The following is a 23852-nucleotide window of genomic DNA, read 5'->3' as shown; positions in this document are numbered from 1 at the left end:
CTAATGGTCATCTGACGTGTGAGGGTAGTAGGAGGGTAAAAGATGAAGAAAAAAGATTGAGATTATAAAGGAGACAAACCAAAGACTTTACAGTCTTGCCCGAGTTTGACCTAGTGATCCTCATTGGTGAAGCAAAAACAATCTGTTCAGAAGTCTTTCTGAATCACTGCTGGTATTTCTTTTCTATTTGGCATCATATATAAAGCATTTCTTTTAAAGCACATGCCAGTTTTTTTCAGAGGGACCTTTGTTCTCAGATGATCCATGATTTGTGGTATCACTGCAGAATTGGGGACAAATTTCAACTTATATCATAGAACTCCTTAGTGTACTTTATTATTCAGTCCCCTCGCTCCTTCCCTTATGCCTCCAAACACATTCTTCTTCCTCTCACTGCCAGAGTGATTTCAGAAGATTCTGTAGCAGGTTCTTGGAAGCCTATTGTGCAGTAACAAAGAATTCCAGCAGTGAGCTGTGAGTTCTGTCCTTGCTGGCTTTCCCAAGTGGAAGGCTACCCTCATCTTTCACTAATGGCAGACTAGGACAAGCATTAACCAGGCCTGCAAGCTTGTTAAGCACTAGGAACCCAAGCAAGAACTCACCATGCCGATCAAACCTGTTGGGTGGATATGTGGGCAGGTGTTGAAGAACTTTTCTGGAAGAAGTATACACAATCTTGTTGTAAAGGGCATATGGGTGTGGGAACAACTGGGAATAAGGTCCCCTAGAGTTCCTTTACTTTCCCAGTCATCTAGGAATTTGATCAAGTGTTTCATGTTCTTTTGAAACATTTAGGGGATGTTTTCAAAGTTTTCTTTTTCCTAACCTCTTTTTGTCTTAGTCGAGGGGATCCAGAAAGCAATCATGGACCTTGTAGATGAGTTTAAAGATGAATTTCCCACCATCCTAAGATTATCACAGTCTAATCAGGTAATGTGATTTTATAACCTTCAAAAGGAATAGAAAAAGTATATTCTATTTTTAGTATCATACCAATTATTTAATGCTTGATTTTGAGATCAGTGCTCAAAACTTAAGAAAACACTAATTTTGGCAAAGAAAAACAAATTTCAAATATTACTCATTAAGAGGGGTCTTTGGGAAGCAGACAGATTGTGGACCAAGAAGTGAGGTAGATTGAGAATTAAGTTTAAAGACAATAACTATGTCATTAGGATAAACACGTGGCAGTCTCTCCTTGCTACAATTGCAATGTAAAAATCAGAAAAATACCTAGATAGACTTAGCAAAAATCTATGTCAATTAAATCAGCGCAAAAACTTGAGATAAATTTTAACAATGGAAAGATAAATACAACATGGATGTGTGTTTAATGTGGAAAGAAAACAGTAGTATCAATTTAAATAAGGTATACATGTATATTTTTTAAACCTCTGTTCCAAAAAGGATTTGAAACAGATAAAATATTGGGAGTGAAGGAGGAAGGAGGTATATATTTTGAAGAGACATAAAATTAGGAAGAAGTAACAACTTCTTTAGTGAACACATGTAACCTCATTTACTCAACGGTACACAGCTCTTAATGGAAAAATGTGGTTCGGTCATTTTGATCACAGTCGGAATAGAATATGCTGTGAAGGTACGTGGTACAGTAACAATCCACTTATCCAGAAGTCAGGCTCTTGGCAATGTCAAACATGAGGTATATAGCCAAAACCTGGAAGTTAACAAAAAGCACTCTGAGTAACACAGTAATCACAAAGTATGCATATTTCATTCCAAAGGAGAGGTTATTAGAGCTACCTTTAACCATGCCTACAGACAACCAGCCATCAGACATTTACTAAATATCTCACTATTGCTTGGGACTGGAGAGAGGAAATACAGAGATATACAAGATACGATCCTTTCCACCAATGAGCTTAATCTAATGGAGATAGTTGTAAACAAGTAATTGCATTAGAATATGGTAAGTGTTACAGCTCTATAGCTAATTTAGAGGAGTGAATTACTCTACTGAGGAAGGTCAGAGAAGGCTTCATGGAGAAAGGATGCTTTTAAGTTGGGTCCCAAAGGATGAATAGTAGTTTTCAAGGTAAAGAAAAGAGTGGGATCAGTGGGTAGGGGAAGGGAAGCATATTCCATAGGCAGTGTGGGTTAGGCCCAAAAGTAGGAAGCAGCAAGCGTGCTTCCAAAATGTCAAATAAATATAAATTAAAGGCATGTAGGATAGAAGGGCTGAGATAGGAAATAGTAGAAAATAGGAAATGTAACAAGGAGTTACAATGTGGAGGTCTTTGTATGCCATGTGAAAAAGACTGGACTTTCCCTTATAGGTAACACAAATACCAGTCACAGAAAGGTTTTGGGCTTGGAAATGACATTCAGTTTGCACATCAAAAATACTTTTTTAGTGGTAATGAGATCTGAATGGAGGCAGAGCTTCTAGGAAGATTTTGTTGCAAATGACAGCTAAGAGCAAGGACCTTAGCATTGGGAATAGAATGAGTTGAGCACAAGAGATATTTAGCATATTTTGAAACTGACAGTGGGGGATGAGAGAGAATGTGTAAAGGTTGAGGAAGATTCTGGATTTCGTGGGTGGCTAGAAGAATAGTGATCCTGTTAACTAAGACCAAAGACAAGATGAGGAAGAGCAGCTTTGGAGATAATGAGTTTGATTGGATCACAGTTTAAGAGGCCATGCCACGTCCTGTCCAAGCCTTGGAGTTGAGTAATAAATTGCATATGTAGGTTGGAAGCTCAAGAGAATCCCACCTGAAGATGTACATTTGGGAGTCATCAGTGTATAGTGTGTTGTTATAGTGTATAGTTAAACCATGTGTTTAACTATAGTGTACATTTAAACCAAAATGGTAATCATCACTGCTCAAGAAGATTGTGTAGTAACATTAGGGCATAGGATAGAGCCCCGCCAATGCCATTGTTTAAAGGGTTAGCAGGGCATCAGAGAAAAGAAGAGAATGAAGAGAATGAAATTCTATGAAAGCCACAGAAGTGGAGAGAAAAAGGAGAGAGGAATTAGCAGCAGTCAGAATCCTCAAAGATGTCAAGTATGGGATATATTTTTTAAAGTTATTTTTCATGTCAGTAAAAATTTAGCCAACATTCAGTGGGTAAAATTTTAGTTGCCCAGAAAATTTACTTATGTGGAACCCCTCATCCACCAATAATGCTCACTGTGTACTTAAACTCTTATTTAGCAAAAATAATTTTCTGTTCTGAATAGAAGGTAATTGTTATATATGCAGATGATTCAAATTACTGAGCCCATACATTTCTAAAAATAAATTAACTGGGCAGGGTGCAGTGGCTCACGCCTGTAATCCCAGCACTTTGGGAGGCCGAGGCGGGCAGATCACAAGGTCAGGAGATGGAGACCATCCTGGCTAACACGGTGAAACCCCGTCTCTACTAAAAACACAAAAAATTAGCCGGGCGTGGTGGCGGGCGCCTGTAGTCCCAGCTACTCGGGAGACTGAGGCAGGAGAATGGCATGAACCTGGGAGGCGGAGGTTGCAGTGAGCGGAGATCGCGCCACTGCACTCCAGCCTGGGTGACAGAGAAGGACTCTGTCTCAAAAAAAAAAAAAAAAAAACAAACCAGTTAGTTGATATGCATTCTCGTTTACCATTGAATCGGATGAGTTTTAACTGTCAGGACTTGCTGAACTCCCTTAGCTGTAGTAGAGTTCTGAGACTTGTAGAATGGACTCCCAGATGGTATAACAGAGCACAATACTGATTTAGCCTGTAAGATAATAGCCCTGGGGAAAGAGGACATTCCCAGTATCAGTCCTCATAGGAAGAGGCGGGCATATTAGATACAGCACACCAGAACTCGGACGGTTGGCCTTAGTATCAGGGGAAACAACTGCTTTCTGCCTTTGGCCAGCCCTCTCTTGGGTCTAGTGTTTGAGGAGGTGTGACACTGAAGTGTAGGAATCTGCAGGCACAGTGGTAAGATGCATCCAAATGCTGGTCAGATCAGCTAAGCAGGAGAGGGTAAGGCTTAAGAGTTTCTGAGGGCAAACTGGGTTTTCTAATACTGTATCTTAGACTTGGCATCCAGTAGCTCCCCCTTTTTGCATTCCCCCAGCCTTGGTATAAAGTCTTTTGAAACATTGGAGACTATTTTGGCTATGCTGTGGAGTAGGAAGGAAAGAGATGGGCAGATGTACATGCCTGGTCAATGTCAAATAGGCCAGCACAGTAGTAATTATTGAGAAAGGCTCAGGGTGAATCCTAGGAAGTCAGAGACAGGCATGGAAAACGTTGTTATTGTTTTCAAGTTTTGATTCTCCCACCATTGCTGAAATCAGAGAAACTGGGGTTTTATTTAATCAAAGAAATGGCAACTTCATTCATTCATTTCTACCTTCTGAATAGCCTCATTATCATTAGAACCATAAGCATGGTTTATGGTGACATCAATTGATTGAATATTGTGATCCCCAAAGATAAAGCTGTGAGTTCCTATTTCCAACTAATTGAATTTACTTATAGAACTTTACCCAACTCAACTAGGAACATAACTAGTTACTTTATTTCTCATTTTCAAAACACTTAACATTGGTCTTTTCCCACTATTTCCTTTGAAGAATGTGTTGCTGAGATTGGCAAGAAACTTGAGTAGTTAGGGGATATTATCACATACTTGAAGTTATTTGCCCTTCAAATATAAATTATGTGGAAAACATTCCTAATACTCAGTTGTTAAGCAGATGAGTTTTAAAAGGTTAGAATGTAAGTGCTGCAATTTTTTTTATTTCCAGGATGATCCATACTTCCCAAACACAGGGAAAGGAATGGTCTTAAAAATTCTTAGAGGGCTTTATTAATTGGGTTGTATCTTAAAATTCTAAATTTTGTGATTAGTATTTAAATCTCTCCCTGCCCCCAGGCATGTATTTATTTAGGAAAAGGCCATCTTGCTGGCCTAGAACAAAAAAGATTTGATGGGAGTGACGATGGAATTTTTATAGAGGAATATACCTAGAATACAACCAGAATACTGATTACTAAATTGTTCTTCCTGGATAGATTTTGAAGGAAATTTTCTTTTTGAGGCTGGGAAAGTTACTTTTATTTTATTTTACTTATTTTTTTGAGACAGAGGTTCCCTCTGTCACCCAGGATGAAGTGCAATAGCACAATCTCCACTCACTGCAACCCCTGCCTCCTGGGTTCAAGTGATTCTCCTGCCTCAGCCTCCCAAATAGCTGGGATTACAGGTGCCTGCCACCATGCCAGATTAATTTTTGTATTTTTAGTAGAGACAGGGTTTCACCAGGTTGGCCAGGTTGGTCTCAAACTCCTGACCTCAAGTGATCTGCCTGCTTTGGCCTCCCAAAGTACATGGGCTTATATGGTGCCTGGCCAGAAAGTTAATTTTAGAATCCTGGCTTGAGATGATGGCTTTTGAGATTCAGTTCTTTCCACCTCTTCTGTCCCAACCAGCCCAGACAACAGCCTTAGTATCTACTTCTTTAGAAAGAGTAATTTTTAAAGGTTTACACTTGCAAATTTCAAAAGATTTCCATAAGATGAATTTAAAATAGTAAACCTTTAAGTTATGTACTACAGTTGGGTATCTAAAAAATTTTAATTCAGATGCTCATTCTTGGAATAAGATAAAAATATCTTAGGATAAACAGGGTCAATTTTTGTGAGTTTTTTAAATATGAAAGATGAATATATCTTTTTTCTGTTGTCTTGTACTTAATCATATACTACAAAATAGAAGTTGTAGACAGGACATATTAGGATCCATGCCAAAAATTTTGGAGTTTTATGCCCTTAGATGTACTTTTCTGAATTCTCTATGCTTTTTTGTTGTGGTTGGTTATTGTTAAAGTGTGAAAAAAAACTGCTAAGAAGGCACCAATGATGTTTGGAAATTACCTGTAATGGCATTTAGGTTTCTGAAAGTAATGAGACTATGACTGTCACTAGAATGCTCTGTAATTCAATTATATTTTTGTCTTTGGTGAGTTGTTTCTTGTGGAGAATTACCATTATTGTGAAAGTTATAGAATTGTGCACTGAAAACTTTCTGTGTGGTTTCTAATGTAATACTTGGTATACTTCTTTGATGTTTCTCAAGATTAATTTGTTTTATTTTCTGATACTCTTCATTCATTCATTCTGACAAAGATAGAGTGTGTATTACGTGCCAGACACTACTTTGGCTCTGGAGAAAAAGAAGCAAGCTAAATGGATATAAAACTCTTACAGTTTATATTCCAGTCAAGTAAAAAACAATGAACAAGGAAAATAAACAATATAGTACATTAGTGGTAAGCGTTAAGGAGAAGAAAAACTATAGCAGAGAAGGGATGCAAAATAGAAGTGCAGGGATAGAGAGCACAATTGATGATGTGGGTAGAGTGACCAAGAAGGTCTTAGTGAGAAAGAGATTCTTGAATGAAGATGTGAAGGAAGTGAGGGAGTGAACCTTGGGATGCTTGAGGAATCAAATGGCATAGCTAAGTGCAAAATCCCAGACACCTAAAAACTTCAACAAGTAATGAGGAAGGAAGGGAAGAGAAAAAGATGAGGCTGAACAGGTGAAGAAAAAACAACCTTTGTAGGGCCTTGTGGACCACAGTATGTACTTTGGCTTTTACACTGACAGCAACTGGAAGCCACTGAAGCAGTGGAATAGAAGGAAAATATGATCTGACATAAGTTTTAATTAGATCTCTCTGGCTGGCGTATTGATGAACAGAATGAAAATAGGCAAAGGTGGAAGCAGAGAAACCACTTAGGAGGCAAATTCACTAATCTGGAAAAGAGATGATGGTAGAATTCAAATATAATAGATTGGGTGCTGTACTGGGGGTAATGAGAAGTGGTCAAATTCTGGGACAAGGTAGAGAAAGAATTTAGTAAGATTTTCTGACAGGCTAGTTTAACAGATATAGAAGAGTAAAGTTCAGCATTATAATTGCCAATGACAAAGAAATGGGTATGGCTGTAGCAAGAAAAAAATAAAAAAAGAAAAGCAAGATATATATTTAAAGAGTAGAGCTCAAATGGAGAAGTCAGTTAAGAATTCTTGTTTACTTAAGAGCTCTTTAAAAATTCAGTGCACATTTGTTATAGTGTACACTGCTCGGGTGATGGGTGCAGCAAAATCTAAGAAATTACCACAAAAGAATGTATTCATGTAACCAAATACCAACTGTTCCCCAAAAACCTATTGAAATTAAAAAAAAAATTAAAGTAAAAATTCAGTACACAAAATATATAAATCTAGGAGGAAAATGAAACATTTGTATCTTTTGGCTGGTTACTTCAATTCTTGATATTTATCCCAGGGAAAAAAACCAAATATATATATATATATGTGTGTGTGTGTGTGTGTGTGTGTGTGTGTGTATGTGTGTGTGTGTGTATATATATATATATAGATTTAAGGGTCAGGCGTGATGTCTCACACCTGTAATCCTAGCACTTTGGGAGGCTGAGGCAGGCAGATCACCTGAGATCAGGAGTTCGAGACCAGCCTGACCAGCATGGTGAAACCTCGTCTCTACTAAAAATATAAAAATTAGCTGGGCGTGGTGGTGCTCGCGTGTATTCCCAGTTATTCAGGAGGCTGAGTCAGGAAGATCACTTGAACCTGGGAGGCAGAGGTTGCAGTGAGCTGAGATTGTGCCATTGCACTCCAGTCTGGGCCACAAGAATGAAATTCCATGAAAAAAAAAAAAAAAAGATTTAAGTACATGGCAGGGAATTCAAGGGGTTTCATGGGGCAACAGAATCATTGGACATTGAATATATGCATGACACCATGCACAAGGTAGTTATATAGTAGTCAGTCTCTGCCAGAAGTAGTTTTAATAATGCATTGGAGTATTACACATCAGTTACTTTTCAAAGGCCTATTTTTCAGAAAAGAGAACCTGCGCAGAAAACATCCAAAATCAGGATGGCTATTGCTTTAGCTAAGATTAATCGAACAACATTAATTCGTGGATTAAACAGCATATCCAGATCCTCCAAATCAGTGGCCAAACTTCTGCATCCTCAGCTTGCATGCAGACTTTTAGAGCTAAGGGACATATCTGGTCATCTGCTGAGGGAAGTTAATGTGCCAAGGCAACCCCTATATAACACGCAGGTAAGGGAATACTGCATATGCACAAGGACCCCTTTTTAAGAAACTTTTACATTTGCAAAACTTGAAAAATAAAATGTGGTGAACTTGATTGTCCTATGTATAAAACAGATATACCTGGATAAGAGAAATGAATGGTTGGGCCTTTTTAAAATACAGTGGAATCTTTGGTTTAAATAAGTTTGAAAAGGAAAGCAACATGGACTTTTTTGTACCTTATTGTTTAATTGAACTATATGAAACTGTCCATTTCAAATGGTGCAATTTAAATATATGCATGCAAATTACCATTTATGTTAAATCTAACAGAAATTTTACAACTAGCCTTAAAAATTATTGTTTTGTTCCCTTTTCCTCATAACTTTGTTATGTTTCCAAGATAACCTTTGTTTGACATAATATATTGAGCATATTTACCTATAAATTCAAATTACGTTTTCTACATTGTCTTATTGAGGCTCTCTTATATTTTGTTGAGGACCACAACTCTTAAAACTTTTTTGGAATCAATTTCTTGCTTTCTAAACTTCACGGCACAGAACTCAAGAGTTTTTCAATCTGGGCATTATACAAATCATCCTAAATTTCACTACAAAAGATTCAGAATTTTGCAATTCTGGCATCTAAACTGCAGGATGAATTAATTTGAACTCTCTGTTGAAGGAGAAGAAAATGAGGCTCAAATTGAGTTAAACCAAAAAAGAAGATGTATTAGCTCCTGTAAACAACCCAGAGCTGTTAAGATTCCTGACATGTCTGCATACAGGTATTCCTGGCTTTCCCCTCATAGTTGCAAGATAATTTGCAGCTGTTCCTTGGCTATATTCTTCCAGGTTCAATTGCAGCAGAGAAAAAGAAAGAGAAAACCCCTGACCCCACTTCCCTAGCAAAGTCTCCAGGTCCATTCCAAGAGCATGGCTTGTGTTCTCAGAGCTTACCTCTAAACCAAGGACATGAGATGCACTGATTGGCCTAGAACTTGATTACCTGCTTATCCCTAGAGCTGGGATTGGAGCTCTGTCGAGACCACATGACCTGAGAGTGGTGTGGAATGGGGAAATCCTCAAACAAAACTCTGGGTTTCTTCAAGAAGGTAAAAAATGGATCCTGGATAGCTGAAATCAATAAATACCCTTTATGTAGGAGTCGCTCTTTAATGAAAGATTTTGACATTTCTAGAAAGCATCATATATTTAAGCTACAAATTGCCCGAGAGCAGCATTTATAAAAGGCTTTTATGATTTCTGATGTCTGAGAAAGTAAAAAATGGTTTGTGTTTGCCAATCACTGGATTCTTTATGAACTACAAGCCTTAATCCTGTATCTTTAGATCATTGAAAAGAAACATAGCTGTGGCTCATGCCTATAATCCCAGCCCTTTGGGAGGCCAAGGCGGGTGGATCCTTTGAGGTCAGGAGTTTGAGACTAGCCTGGCCAACATGGTGAAACCCCATCTCTATTAAAAATACATTAGCCAGCATGGCAGTGTGTCTGTAATCCCAGCTACTCAGAAGGCTGAAGCAGGAGAATCACTTGAACCCAGGAGGCAGAGGTTGCAGTGAGTCAAGATCGCACCTCTGCGCTCCAGCCTGGGCAACAGAGCAAGACTCTGTCTGGAAAAAAAAAGAAAGAAAGAAAGAAAGAAGAAAAAGCAAAAAAGAAACAAAGTTAAACCATATTATCTTAAATCCCCACTGAAATATCTTTCTAAACCTAACGTTTTGACTTCATGTTCCCTTCCTTGCATTGTCAAACCTATAGTTTTTATAGAGGGTTGGTAGAAGAAATGTCTTTTGAAGAATATTTCTGTATTTAATATGAAATCATGTTTAAAGACACTGGTCATTATGCTATTCAGGGTCTTCCTTTTTGCTTCTCTACTAAGTCAGAACTGGGAAGGATCTGAGATCTTACACTACCCGCAAGCTAACAAATTAGCCTGCTACAATTGTACACACACATATGCGCATGCACACACACATACACAAACACACACACGAGCCTTGGGTCACGAACACATGGTTTATTATTCACAGTAAAAGCGTCAGCCAGAGTAGTATCTTGTGCTGGTTCCTTATGCTTAAATTCCTTAGGGCAATGCGATGCGGGCCAAATGGTGCCTGTGCGCACACTATGTTGCATCACAGGAGAGGGGAACCTTGAAATCAGGGGACTCTGGGGACACTGGCATATCTCCAAAAAGATATACAGATGGAGAGACAGAGAGAGGGAGAAAGAGAGAGAGATTAATTATTCATTACCCTGGAATATAAGTAAATGTTTCAGGGAAAAAGGAGAGGGATTTATTTTTAGTGGCCTATGACATGTTCAGGGAGGTACATGTCTCTCTAGAGGGATATACTTTTTCTACTTTGCAAGGCTGTTTGCTATTCAAACATGTCGTTTGCTCAGAAGGGCCAATCTGCACAGGAATGAGAGAAATCCATGACGACTTATCTCCCAACACTCATGAAAATTCAGTGGCTAGAAAAAGAAAAGTCTTTCCAGTAGCATTTGTGTGTTTTTATCCAGCAGTAAGAACTAAGAGACATAATCTGTTTGCCTTTTTACTTTGACTGATAATGAGTTTCTGAGGTAAATTTAGAGATCAAGTGTGATAACTTATTCCAGGAACCTAAGATAAACAGGCTTAGGGACTAAGTGACTTGCGCAAGGTCAGGATGTTAACTGTGACTATCTTTTCTGACATTAAAGTCCATGACTATGAAATCTCTTCTTCTTTGCCCTTATTCTAATTGTCTTATGTTCTAGCTTTAATTTTACAAATTCTTATCAAAGAAACATTTCAAAATGTATAGAAGTTAATTGATTAGAAGTCCCATTTGAATTTAAACTAGTAGTAATATTTTGCTATATTGCCTTCAGATCTCTCCTTTATAAAAAGAAATATCATTAACCATGCCCAATTCCTTCTCCTTTCTTCTCTACCAGAGGTAATCACTTTTATGAAGTTGATGTGAACATTTACATGCATAGTTTTATATTTTCTCTACATTTGTATGCATATATTAATGCTTTTTCCCCAAATTTCATGCTTTTTTCTTTTCAAAGTGTCTTTTACAAGTTTATTCCTTTTAAACTATTTTCTTTAATTATTTTAAACATATTTATGTGTGGTCTTTTTAATGATTGTCCTGAGGTATTTGGAGGTGCTAATTTTTCTATTGTGATCTATATTGCATCTCACCTATAGATAATTTTCTTATAATTTTATTTTAACTGAAACTTGAAAAGAAAAAAAAAAACCTGAGTCTTGTTTTGTTTTAAAAAAAATCCCTTTTGGCCTTAGGGGCGAAACTGTCCCTCTAGAGAAATTGTGCTTGTTGCTCCAGGGATACCAGCAACCTGAGACCAGTCTTTATGTTTTTTTTTCAGCTTAAGATTCCCTGCATCACACTGATAGGGTAAATTCAGATCTCTTTATAAGGGGCAAGCTTGGAATTTTAATCTCTCATGGGAGTCCCACATGGAGACCAGCTTCCTTACTTTCTTCCTGTACTGGTGGATGCAATTGTTTGAGTCCCAATTTCACTGAAATTGCAGTTCTGCAAAGGCTTGATCCCCACCTCACATCTATCCAAGTATCATATCCAGTCCCTGTATTAATACTCAAGCACCCAACCATTATCTTAGGGTCCAGTAGCATCTCCAGAGTTCCTGGGATATAAGCTCACACACTTGCTGCTCTGGCTTTTAGTTCCCTTTTTGTTCCTGGCATTGGGGGCGGAGGGGGAAGGTCCCTTTCCTTTTTGTAAGCTCAGTTTTGTATTACATCTTTTGAGTTTCATTTTTATAGCATTTCTAGGTGTTTTTTGTGTGAGATGCTCCACATTAGCTCAGTCTGCCATGTGTATGGAACCCGATGTCTTTCAGCTTCACTTCTTAATATCTCCCTTTACAAGTTTTAAGATGATTAAATTTATTGGAAGTGAAGTATAGTTCTACTTTTTTATTTATTCAACAAATAGCGGCCAGGCGCAGTGGCTCACACCTGTAAGCCCAGCACTTTGGGAGGCCTAGATGGTGGATCACCTGAGGTCAGGAGTTCAAGACCAGCCTGAGGTCAGGAGTTCAAGGCAGGAGAATCACTTGAACCCGGGAGGTGAGGTTGCAGTGAGCCAAGATCGTGCCATTGCACTCCAGTCTGGGCAACAAGAGCGAAATTCCATCTCAAAAACAAAAAGTTATTGAAAACCTGATATGAAAAATCACTAGATTAGGTATCAGGGACTCAGAGATGTCTCACCCTTGTCTATGGACTGTGGGGCTCACAGGCAAATAAGCAGTGTCAGTAGGATGCAGCAAGTGCATGATCAGAGTATGGAAAGTACACTACAGAAGCATCAAGAAGAGACATATAATTCCAAAGAGTGGTCCATGTAGACATTCTAGAGATAGGATACTGTATCTGAGTCTTGAAGGAGGAATTAGCCAGATGAGAAGTAGGAGAATCATTCCAAGAAAAGAACAGTATATATGAAGATACTGAGGTGAGAGAGAACATGACTTAGTTGGAGAAGATAAGTAGTTCCATATGGCTAGAGTGAGACAAGTGAGAACAGTCCCAGGTCACAGGTTCCAGGGTCCTCCTTGAGGGCTGGGGGTTAGGAAGAAGGTTTACGTGGGGAATATACAGTAGCTAGGGTTGATAATCAGAATTGCCAGTGAGGGAAAACTAAGTTGTAGTAAACAATGTGTCTCAAATCTCAAAGGCTCAGTGAGGACAGAAACAGAACTGACTATGAGGACAATGGCCTGGAGAGTCAAAGCCACAACAGGAATGTATGAATTGTGGCAGAGGTCAATGGATTGGTCTGTAAATGGAGTGTATCCATGGTACCAGAGTGTGCTGAGAGGAAAGTGCAGTAGTATGGAGAAGCCACATCAGACAGAGTTCAGCTTACCCAGAGTGGATTCCAGTGTGAATTCCTTTAAGAACTGTCAAACTGCCTGTCTCAGATGGAGCTTTGTGTGGGGAAGTAAAAGGGGTGAAAGCTGGAAGGACTATGCAAGGGGATATGCTTTGTGGACGCATGAAAGATAGAACTCTAGGAAAACTTAGCTGTAAGAAGGTAAGTGGCCTGGTTAACTTATCTGAAGGTATCTTTCAAATACCTTCTGGATGTGTTCTGTCTGGTCACTGTTTTGTGGATGACAAATGATGAAAAAATGCATTGGTAGCTGGGGCACCTTAAATAGCTCTCCCAAAACTCTCTATTATATGGCTGAGAATACCAGTGAGGCCAGGTGACTTCCTTTGGAAACAAAGAAATAGACTAACATTTTCATTAGGACACAAACAATAACTAGAATAGTGTTTCAGCTCTTTGACATGGGGAGTTCTGAGATGCAGCATCCAGTAATGGTCTCCTCAAGGTGAAGAACGGACACTGGCTCAGGAGCTCCCCCTACCATCCACCCGGGACTTTCTGATCGGATGTTCAGCTCTAGAGCATGCTTAATATGTCACAGCGTATTGAAATGTTGTGCCAAATAGAAGCCTCCCAAAGACCCAACCAACAGGAATGGCCTAAAGCGATTCTAATGGCCTGTGACATGTGCACAGATGGTTGGGGTCAAGCCTTTCCAGCTGGCCACCTTGTTAGAAGAGGGTTCTTTTGGACCTGGCTCTCTGGATGCTGAGTAAAATTATTCCTCAAACCCCTCCAGGTTCTACAGGACTGAGACTGCAGTGACAGAATTGTAGCTAGTTCTATAAAAAGCTTCAGGAATGGAAAACTCTTAGTGGAGAATTTCCTGGTAGTTTTCAACATCTCCAGTGCCAGTACTTACAGAATGGTGCATCTGCTTAGTCTTGTGAGCTGCCTGCCTGAGTGGAACCCGCAGCTGCTCTAGGCTGCAGTGACCTAGATAATCGCCTTGAATGTTGACTTCAGCCAAGACACGTCAGCTCCCAGACATCGTTGTTGACTCTGGCAGGCCAATGCAGGGCCACAGGACCAAGAGCTCTTCCTGTGATAGACTCATCCCTATAATGGCATTAGAGTTGACTGTTTCTACTTTGTATATGCATCGTGGCATGGTATAAGATAGGGACCAAAGTGAAGAAAATCCTCAGCCTTTACAATGCCTGGACTGTAGGTGGATCCCAGTGAACTTGTGTTCTTTTTTCAGGAACACAAGGATCAGAAACGTATCTACGTAAAGTTTCTTCCTTACCCCATCCTCTAAGTTAGACTCCAATCTGGGGTTTAAACTATAAACCTCATAAATATCCGGAAGTTCTATAGGTCCTACTTGGGCCTGCCATGAGGCTAACTTGGCTGGTATAATCTAGACCCAGGGAAAGAGGATATTTTCTAGATAGTAGAACTCCTGGGCTCTTGAAGACATACAGTACTCCGCCACTTTGGCAAAGGGATTAGGACATTTGAGTCTTTACAGGACCACTGGATTAAAAACTTGCTTAAGAACAATGTTCTACAGACTGTTAATACTGGGGTTAATAAATTCAGGTAGCTTTCTTTAAAGTCAGGAGTCTTTCCTGTATTCAAAGGTGTTGTAAGTTGCTAAGCAAAGACACATTCGTGTAGCTTTTCCAAACTTACAGGAATACTTTTTTTCCTGGACCTCTCTGTAAGTAGCAGTCAGTGTTTCCTGCAACATTTGTCTGAGAGTTAGAATTTCCCCTATGACTCCCCTTGTAACTCTCATCAGGGTGGTTTTGGACAATGTAAACTATATGGGGCCTGGTAATTCTCCAACCTTCAGGTCATGTATAAGTGAATCTTTACTTTCTAAACTGCTCACTGTTGACTTTTTTGTGTGATTTATCTTAATAGTGAAAATAAGATGAACACACATCCTTCTTTTATGAGATAAAGCAGTCAAAATTATGTGGAAAAAGTTGAGTTAAAGGTTCAAAATGTTTTTACTGCTCAAATATCCATATATTTTACGCTTTACATGACCAAATTTAAAAAGAAATGTATGAACATAACACTGATACCAAGATATTTTTTAACTCAAATATGCACATAAAGTGAAATTATATAACAAGGTTGAGATAAAAATTTTGAAATAGGCCAAGATCATCTAAAGACTGCCACTTACTAAATTTCTCCTGTTTTTTATATTAGCTTTTACAGTATACTATTCCTGCTCAAAGCAAGACAAAAATGAAACAGCATGGTTTATAATATGAAAAACATGTTTGTTAAGTGAGTCATAAAGTTGAAAAATGGCTACTTGCCAGTAACCACATATATTTTGGAGGAAATATATTTTCTTGTTACAGGAATAAAAAGTAATTATTAAAAGCATTAAAATAATTTAAAATGACCTTTAAACAATATAAAGATTAATTATTCAGAAGCATAACATATATCAAGTACATAACTTATTTTGAAACTAATCAGCTTTAATTACTTTTAGGTGAAGGACAAAACCTGAGAAAGAAAGATGTAATAAAACGGAAAGAATAATTTCTCATGTAGATACCCGTATTAGTCCATTCTTGCACTTCTATAAAGAAATACCTGAGTCTGGGTAATTTATGAAGAAAAGAGGTTTAATTGGCTCATGGTTGTGTAGGCTGTACAGGAAGCATGGCAGCATCAGCTTCTGGGGAGGCCTCAGGGATTTGGTATTACATTTCAACATGAGATTTGGTGGGGACACAGATCCAACCCATACAACACCACTTTTATTTTTATTGTATATGGCCTACCAATGATTGAACATGGACCTCCCACTATGAGTTCATATATTCACAAATTCAAGAACCTTTTCACCTGCTAGGAGGTATATCTGCTTTTCTTCCTCCTAGAGAGTCTGCTCTCTACTTGTATGTTTGTCTCCATGTAGCTAAAAGTAGGATTCAAAGGCATACTATCAATTTGATTCTTCTAGCAAGAGAGAAAAAGCAGCAGCTGCTTCATTCCTGGAAACTCTTTCCAGAAGCCAGGAATTCTGGGAAATACTGCAGGTGACCTATGGAGGGAGGTGGCAGAAACTTTCCCTACCTATCTCTACATGTAGGAGTTAGTATGGCCCGAAGAGAAAGGAGGAAGAAAGAAAACAGCCTTTCCCCAACCCCCAGCACCCCACCCCCCACTCTTAGCTACTAGGCTAGATCCTATTCTTGGTTTCCTTGTTCTGTAAATCACTTAAGAGGGAAGAAGGAAATTGCAGTGGGCAATTTTGTTCTGCATTCAGTAGTGGCAGCACTAAGCAAACACTGAGAATACTAGAACAGGATGTAGACATATTTTAATAATTTCATTTACAAAAATACCTTATGTACTTTGAACTTAACATAGAAAATATAGAAAACAAGAAAGAATTTAATTTCTCTGAACCTGTGTTCTTATTTCATAGGTTTGTTAGAGGATAAAATGAGACAATGCAAGGAAAGCCAGTAGAACAGAACCTAGCATGTAATGAGTGTTCTACAAATGTTAACTATACAAAGTAACATAACTAAATCATAACAGCAATTAAAATTTTGGTGCATTTCTGTCCAAACTTCTTCTATGCAATGTTGTGTTTATTTTAATCATATAAACATTGGACATAGAATTTTTAAGCTTTTATACTGAAGTATACAGAATAGTGCACAAATTAAGTGTATAGCTCCATAAATTTTCAGATTGAACACATCTATGAAAATCTTGGTAAGCAGCACTCAAGAAATCTTCTCATGCTGACTTATAGTCACTAACTCTCACTCTTGCTAGGATAATCATTTCCTTTTTTTCCAAAAGCATAGATTAGTTTGGCTTGGTTTTACATGTTATATAAATGGAATCAATAATACTTGTACTTACTATTTTGAACCTTGATCTTTTTCTATTATTACTATTACTAACATTCCCTCTCTAATAAGGGACTAATAATGTCCCTTACTGGTACCCATGCACATTTTACTAAAAACTTTAAAAGTATTTTCTTATTTATCTTTACAGCAATTATTCTCAATTTGGAGATGAGAGAACCAAAGCTTAGAGGAAGAATTAATTTGTCCAAGATTTCATTACTCAAGAACTCTGGGACTAGAGATTAACTACATCTATTTACTCCAGAGTCCATCCTTGTAATGCAGTCCTTTACCACTCTTCATGAGCAGTAGGGTATCCCAAGGCAGCATAGCTTGATGATCAGGTTAACAGCTTGGGCTCTGGAGTACCATTTCCAGTTTAAATCTCACTTTGCTACTTACCAGCTATATTACCAGGGGCAAGTTGCCTACCTTTCTTTTTTCTGCTTTCCAGTTGTGGAATGAGGATAATAATAATACCAACTTCATAGGATTGTTTTAAGAATTGTGAATACTTATAAAGTACATTGAACAGGACTTGGTAGACAGTGCCATATAAATGTTCGTTCAGCAAAAGGTTATCATATGTTCTTCAGAAGTACCTTTTATTTATTTATTTTGAGATGGAGTTTCACTCTTGTTGCCCAGGCTGGAGTGCAATGGCATGATTTCAGCTCACTGCAACCTCTGCCTCCCAGGTTCGAGCGATTCTCCTGCCTCAGCCTCCCAAGTAGCTGGGATTACAGGCATGCGCCACCAGGCCCGGCTAATGTTTGTATTTTTAGTAGAGATGAGGTTTCACCATGTTGGTCAGACTGGTCTCAAACTCCTGACCTCAGGTGATCCACCTGTCTCGGTCTCCCAAAGGGCTGGGATTACAGGTGTGAGTCACTGTGCCCGGCCCAGAAGTACCTTTTAAAAGGCTGCATACTATTCACAATAGCCAACACATAGAATCAACCTACGTGTCCAACCACAGGTGAATGGATAAAGAAAATGTGGTTTACATATACAATTGAATACTATTCAGCCATCAAAAAGAATTCTGTCATTTGTGATGGCAAGGATGAATCTGGAGATCACGTTAAATGAAATAAGCCAGACACAGAAAGACAAGTACCACATGATCTCACCCACACGTGAAATCTTAACAACAAAAAGTTGATATCATAGAAGCAGAGAGGAGAACAGTGGTTACCCAGAGACTGGGTGGGGAAAGGGGAAAAGGGAAGGATGGTGAGAGGTTGTTAAATGGGTCCAAAATTACAACTAGACAGGAAAAATAAATTCTGGTGTTCTACTGCACAGTAGGGTGACTATGGCTAATAATAAAATATTGTGTATTACAAAATAGCTAGAAGAGAGGATCTTTTAACATTCTCACCACAAAGAAATGATAAATGCACAATGTGATACAGATGCTAACTACCCTGATTGGATCATTATATAACATAGATTTCTATGGAAACATCAAATTGTGCTCCTTAAATATGTACCATTACAATGTGTCAATTAAAAATACATAAAAAGTTTGAAAAAATAAAAAGATTGCATAATATTCCACTGAGTGGATATAACATAATTTTCCTAACTATTCTGGAATCATTGATTGTTTTGGTTTTTTCATTGTTATAACTCTTTCATGAACGCTGTCTAATGAACATTATGTGCATGTTTTTACCATGCATTTATATGATTTTATCAGCTACAGCCTGTACCTTTTGGAAGTTCATTGAAGCCATTGAGTTGCTTGGCTCATACTTCAGAGGAGCCTGGCTAACTGCCACTTCACTGCTGAGTGGAAAGGGAATGTTTTTCCTGAAGTCCTCATTTCATACCCTGCTCAAGGCAACAGAGGTGACCCATGAGACAGTATAAACTGAATATGTTACGATGATATGTTTCAGGCCGGTACACCTACTGCCAGAAACTAGAAACACAGGAGAGGCAACTTCATTATTGGTGTTAAACTTCTCTGTGTTTCATGAGAGTCTGTTGCATATGAGCACAGAACATTTTCTGAAGCTTAATGATCATCTAAGGTGAATGCTGGCCTTCAGCAGTCTCATGATTAACATTTCCAAGCAGGTCATTAATCTCTAGGAAAAGCTTATTATTTTGATTGCTGTTTACCTGAGGTTGTGAATAATTAGTAAAGAATGATTACATGAATTTGAACAAAGGAAAGACTGTTTTTCTCATATGCACAGCAGCACCTCCTAGTGTGCACGGTTGGTAATTGTGTGAAGTTAGTCATTTAGATCGCAGAAATGCAAGATTTTTACAGATTTGTCACAGGTTTTGATTAGCACAAGAAAGTGTCTTCTTGTTAAAAAAGGAAAAGTAAACAATTTTCACAATGTGAAAAAGCCCAGATAGTCTAAAGTAGATGACTTTCTTTAGAAAAAAAAAAAAATCTCATTTTACAGTAACATTGTAAAATATGACATTGAAACATTCAAAATGTTTGTTTATTAAGAAAATCTTTTCTGTTTTTGCAGGTCAGAAAGGGTTCTTTGTTTGAAATCATCTCCTTTCCAGCAAAGACTGCTTTAACTAGCATAATATATGCTTCATATGCAGCACTAATTTATTTGGTAAGTTAAGAAAATTATTAGAATCTAGAAATAAATCTACTTATCTTATGTAATGTTAATAATACTGTGCAATAGTATAGTGTACAATATTTCATGTTGCCATTCACAGTCTCATTACACAAAACAATTTTTAAAATTTCCTTTTCTGATAAGCCAGGTCAATCTACCAAAAAACAGTTTGCTTAAATAACTAAAAAAATTTTTTTATAAAGTTTATTATTACCACTTGCATATTTTGATCAAGAAATTTAGTTTTACTTTCATTTAGCTAGAGTTGTTTTGTTTCAGCCATTGTGCCATGGCTGGCTAAAGTTCAGTATTCTGTCATTTGGGGTCTCTCACTTTGGGGAACACAGGTACTAGTGTATTTTGGATGACAAATGCGTGCATGAGAAAAATGTAAAAGATTTTTTATATTATAAGGGTTTTATTTTCTTTTAATAGCCACTTAAAAAAACTATAACACACAAAAAGGAAAGTGTACAGCTTAATGAATTATCACAAAATCTATTAATCTTTATACTACCCAGGTCAAGAAACATTACCATAATTCCAGGAGCCTCTTTCTTGCCTCCCACAATCACTTCCCTTTCCTATATAGGATATCACTATTTTGACTTGTAATACTACTGATAGTTTGACTGCTTGAATTCTATATAAATAAAGTCATATAGTACATATTCTTTTGTGTTTGTCTTTTGCCCAACACTGTTTTAAGATCATTCATTGCCTGTAGCAGTAGCTTGCTCATTTCACTGCTGTACAGTGTTCAACTGATTGACTGTATCAACATTTATTTATCCATTCTACTCCTGATGGACATTTGGTTTATTTCCAGTTTTGGCTACTATGAATAAGGTTGCTATAAATATTCCTGTACATATCTTTTGGTGAAACTGCTAGGTCATAAGGTATGCATGTGCTGATACCTAGTAGATATTACCAAAGAGTTTTCTAAAGTGGTTTTTTAACAATTAACGCAAATCTCAGATTTTATAAAAGTCCCAGTTGCTCTGCATCATTACTGACAGTATTGTCAATCTTTTGCATTTTAGCCATTTTTGTGGGAATGTAGTATTATCACATTGTGGTTTTAATTTGCATCTCCTTGATTATTAATGAGATTGAGTACCTCTGCATATATTAATTGGACATTTGGATATCCTCTTTGTGAATTTGTTAAAATCTCTTTTCTTTTTTTTTTTTTTTTTGAGACGGAGTCTGGCTCCGTCACCCAGGCTGGAGTGCAGTGGCCAGATCTCGGCTCACTGCAAGCTCCACCTCCCAGGTTCACGCCATTCTCCTGCCTCAGCCTCCCGAGTAGCTGGGACTACAGGCACCTGCCACCACGCCCAGCTAGTTTTTTGTATTTTTTAGTAGAGATGGGGTTTCACCGTGTTAGCCAGGATGGTCTCGATCTCCTGACCTCGTGATCCGCCCGTCTCGGCTTCCCAAAGTGCTGGGATTACAGGTTTGAGCCACCGCGCCCGGCCCTCTTCTTGCTTTTCTATTGAGATACCTTTTTTTAAAAAAAATTTGATTTTTACTTTAAAAAACATATTCTAGGAGCCTTTTTTGATTACATATGGAGAAATTTATTCTTTGACTTGCCTTTTCATTCTTTTAGCAATGTCTTTTAAAGAAGAAATTCTTAGCCAGGCATGGTGGTGTGTGCCTATAATCCCTGCTACTTGGGAGGCTGATGGGGGAGGCTGAAGTAGGAGGATACCTTGAGCCCAGGAGTTTGAGACCAGCCTAGGCAAAATAGTGAGATCCAGTCTTAAATAAAAGCAAATCATAATTTTAATGTCATCCAATTTATTAATCTTTTCCTTTATGTTAAGTGCTTTCTATGTCAAAGAGAATCTTGACTTACACCTAACATCATGAAAATATTCTCCTCTGTTATATTCTAGAAGCTTTATTAGTTTACCTCTCACCTTTAGATTTATACTCCATCTTGAACTAATATGAGGTAAGAGTCAAATTTTTCCCTATGAGTATCCAATTAATCTATTTTTTTCTTTAAAAAAAGCCCTTTTCCTATTGTCCTAGAATACTTTTTTTTTTTTTTCTCCCATAAATCAAGTGTCCTTTATATGGGTCTGTTTATAGATTCTCTGTTCTATTCAGTTGGTCTATTTGTCTATTCTTCCACCAACTGAGCACTGTATTAATTACAGGACCTTTATAATATATCTTAATAACTGGGAGAATAAGTTATCTTTCCAGTTCACGAACGTACTATTCCTTCTATTTATTTTGGTCTTCTTTAATTTCTTTTAATAATTTTTATGGTTTTTTTGTTAGCATTCTTACACATTTCTGTTAATATTTTATATCACATTAAAACATAAAAGAAGTCCCAATTAAGAGCCAAGCAGGTGTGTGTGTGTGTGTGTGTGTGTGTGTGTGTGTGTGTAAGTGGACTAGATCTAAAATATACAGGCAAGTACATAGGGTCAAGAATAGCTAAATACCCTTGAAAAAAGGTAGAACTTACTTTTAAATGTATTAATTCAGTTTTTACAAAACTAAATTTATCAACTATTTTGCCACTGTTTTAAATTTTCAAGAAGTATTCAATATCTTAAATGTGAAACTTACACAAAATTGGCATTCAACTAAGCTAGGATGCAAATACATTGCACAAAATGAACAGGATGACATGTCTATGGGGAAATAAAAACTAGACTAACACAAAAATTAGATTTCAGTTTCTCAAAGGCTGTTGAAATCATCTCACACAATTTGTCATGCCATGAACTTTGTAAGTAGGTAATAGAAACAAATTTTTGATGATCTGATAACTGGTCATATATGTATCTAAGGCCTGGGAGAGGTCAGGGTTAGAATTTTGGTTCTGAAAACAATATATATGTTAGATGTTAATGTCCTATGAGTGGAATCATGTCAAGAGAAAAGGGTGGTAAGTCAACAGAAATATGAAGAACAGCAATATTTAGGTAAGCTAAAAAAGAATCCATTTGGGACACAAGAAGCAACAATCAGAAAGGCAGAAAGAAAATCAGGAGAAATAGTGCCAAGGAAATAGAGACTCAGGATGTTGTCAGTAGTTAAGTGTCAAATACAAGCAGAAAAGTCAAGTAAAATGAAGATTTGAAGTGTCCATTAGATACAGTAGTAAAGATGTCGAGGTTAACCATCTCGAAAATTATTTCAGCAGCATAACTGGAAAACGAAGACGGAAATAAGCAGGTTTCAGAGTGACAGAAGGTAATAACATGGAAACAGAATCTGGTTTAACTAAGAAGAGAGAGTGTGTAGCAGTCAATAGAGAAGCAGATTTTCAGAGATTTTTAGTTTTTAAATTTTAGGATGGAAGATACTCAAGCATGTTATAGATTGCAGGGGAAGAGCCAGTCAAGAGTAAAGAGGCTGAAGAGACAAGGAATAATTGACAGAGAAGATGGTAGGATGTAGGTTAAAAACAAATATAGAAGGATATTGACCTTGATCAAGACCGTTCATTTTCTGAGACTGGGAAAAAAGGTGGTTAGAATGTGCACAGATAGAATTTTTTGTTGGTGAGGGAAGAGAGAATGTTTCAAATAGGACAGAACTTTCCAATCTTTTTCACAACATGACATTCATAAAAAATGATCGTATTTGGGATAAATGGATGAGGCTGTTTACAGCTAAAGGTCATGACTTTAAAAGTTTCTAGCACCGGGTTTGGATACATAAAAGTGCAAGTAACAAAGGATATCTGAATGACAGTACCTTAATCAATAAAAACACCTAAATATCTTAATTAGAAGTTAGGAGTTAGGCAATTCCCAGGTTTGTACAGTTAGGTCCAAAATATTATCAAAGCCCCGGTCTAAATGTCTGTGCTTCCCCCAAATTCTTACGTTAAAATCTAACCCCAAGGTGGTGGTATTAGCAGGTGGAGCCTTTGGGAGGTGATTAGGTAATGAGAACAGAGTCCTCAGGAATGGGATTAGTGCCCTTAGAAATGAGCCCTGAGAGAGCTGCCTTGTCCCTTCCACCATATGAGGACATAGAAAACCAGCCCTCACCAGATACTGAATCTGCCAGTGCCTTGATCTCGGATTTCCCACTCTGCAGAACTGTGAGAAATAAATTTCTATTGTAAGCTACTCAGTTCATGGTATTTTGTTACAGCAGCCCTAAAAGCCTAAGACAACGGGGTCTTTCCCTCTTTTTCTTCTAAAAACTTGTTTTCAGTCCTTAGGTTTGTTGCCTCATGATCAAGCATCACATCAGTGTTCAAAGCAGGAAGAGGAAGAGAGAGAGAGGGAAAAGACAGTCTATACAGGAGGAAAAACTTTTCCAAAAATCCTTTCTGAGTTACTTCCCAGCAG

The 23852-nt window shown here is 37.7% G+C and overlaps 1 protein-coding gene across 3 annotated transcripts in view; it reads left to right on the top strand.

Moving 5' to 3' along the window:
* The first annotated feature begins 337 nt into the window (after positions 1–337).
* The window catches only part of SPATA9 (spermatogenesis associated 9), a 31263-nt gene continuing 7748 nt past the window's right edge, over positions 338–23852 (top strand). The window contains exons 1-4 of one of the 3 annotated variants that reach the window (XR_003119859.1): positions 338–639; positions 842–930; positions 7882–8109; positions 19408–19503. Coding sequence is in view for 2 of the 3 variants with exons in the window: in XM_025388247.1 (XP_025244032.1) it covers positions 604–664; positions 842–930; positions 7882–8109; positions 19408–19503 (474 nt within the window). In the remaining variant the exon portion in view is untranslated. Of the gene's footprint in view, positions 665–841; positions 931–7881; positions 8110–19407; positions 19504–23852 lie in introns of all 3 variants that reach the window. The other 2 variants (XM_025388247.1, XM_025388248.1) reach the window with 2 other exon arrangements.

The sequence above is a fragment of the Theropithecus gelada genome, chromosome 6 (assembly GCF_003255815.1).
Source record: "Theropithecus gelada isolate Dixy chromosome 6, Tgel_1.0, whole genome shotgun sequence".
Taxonomy (NCBI): domain Eukaryota; kingdom Metazoa; phylum Chordata; class Mammalia; order Primates; family Cercopithecidae; genus Theropithecus; species Theropithecus gelada.
The sequence above is the reverse complement of the archived record's forward strand: the minus strand, read 5'-3'. Positions and strand labels throughout refer to the sequence as shown.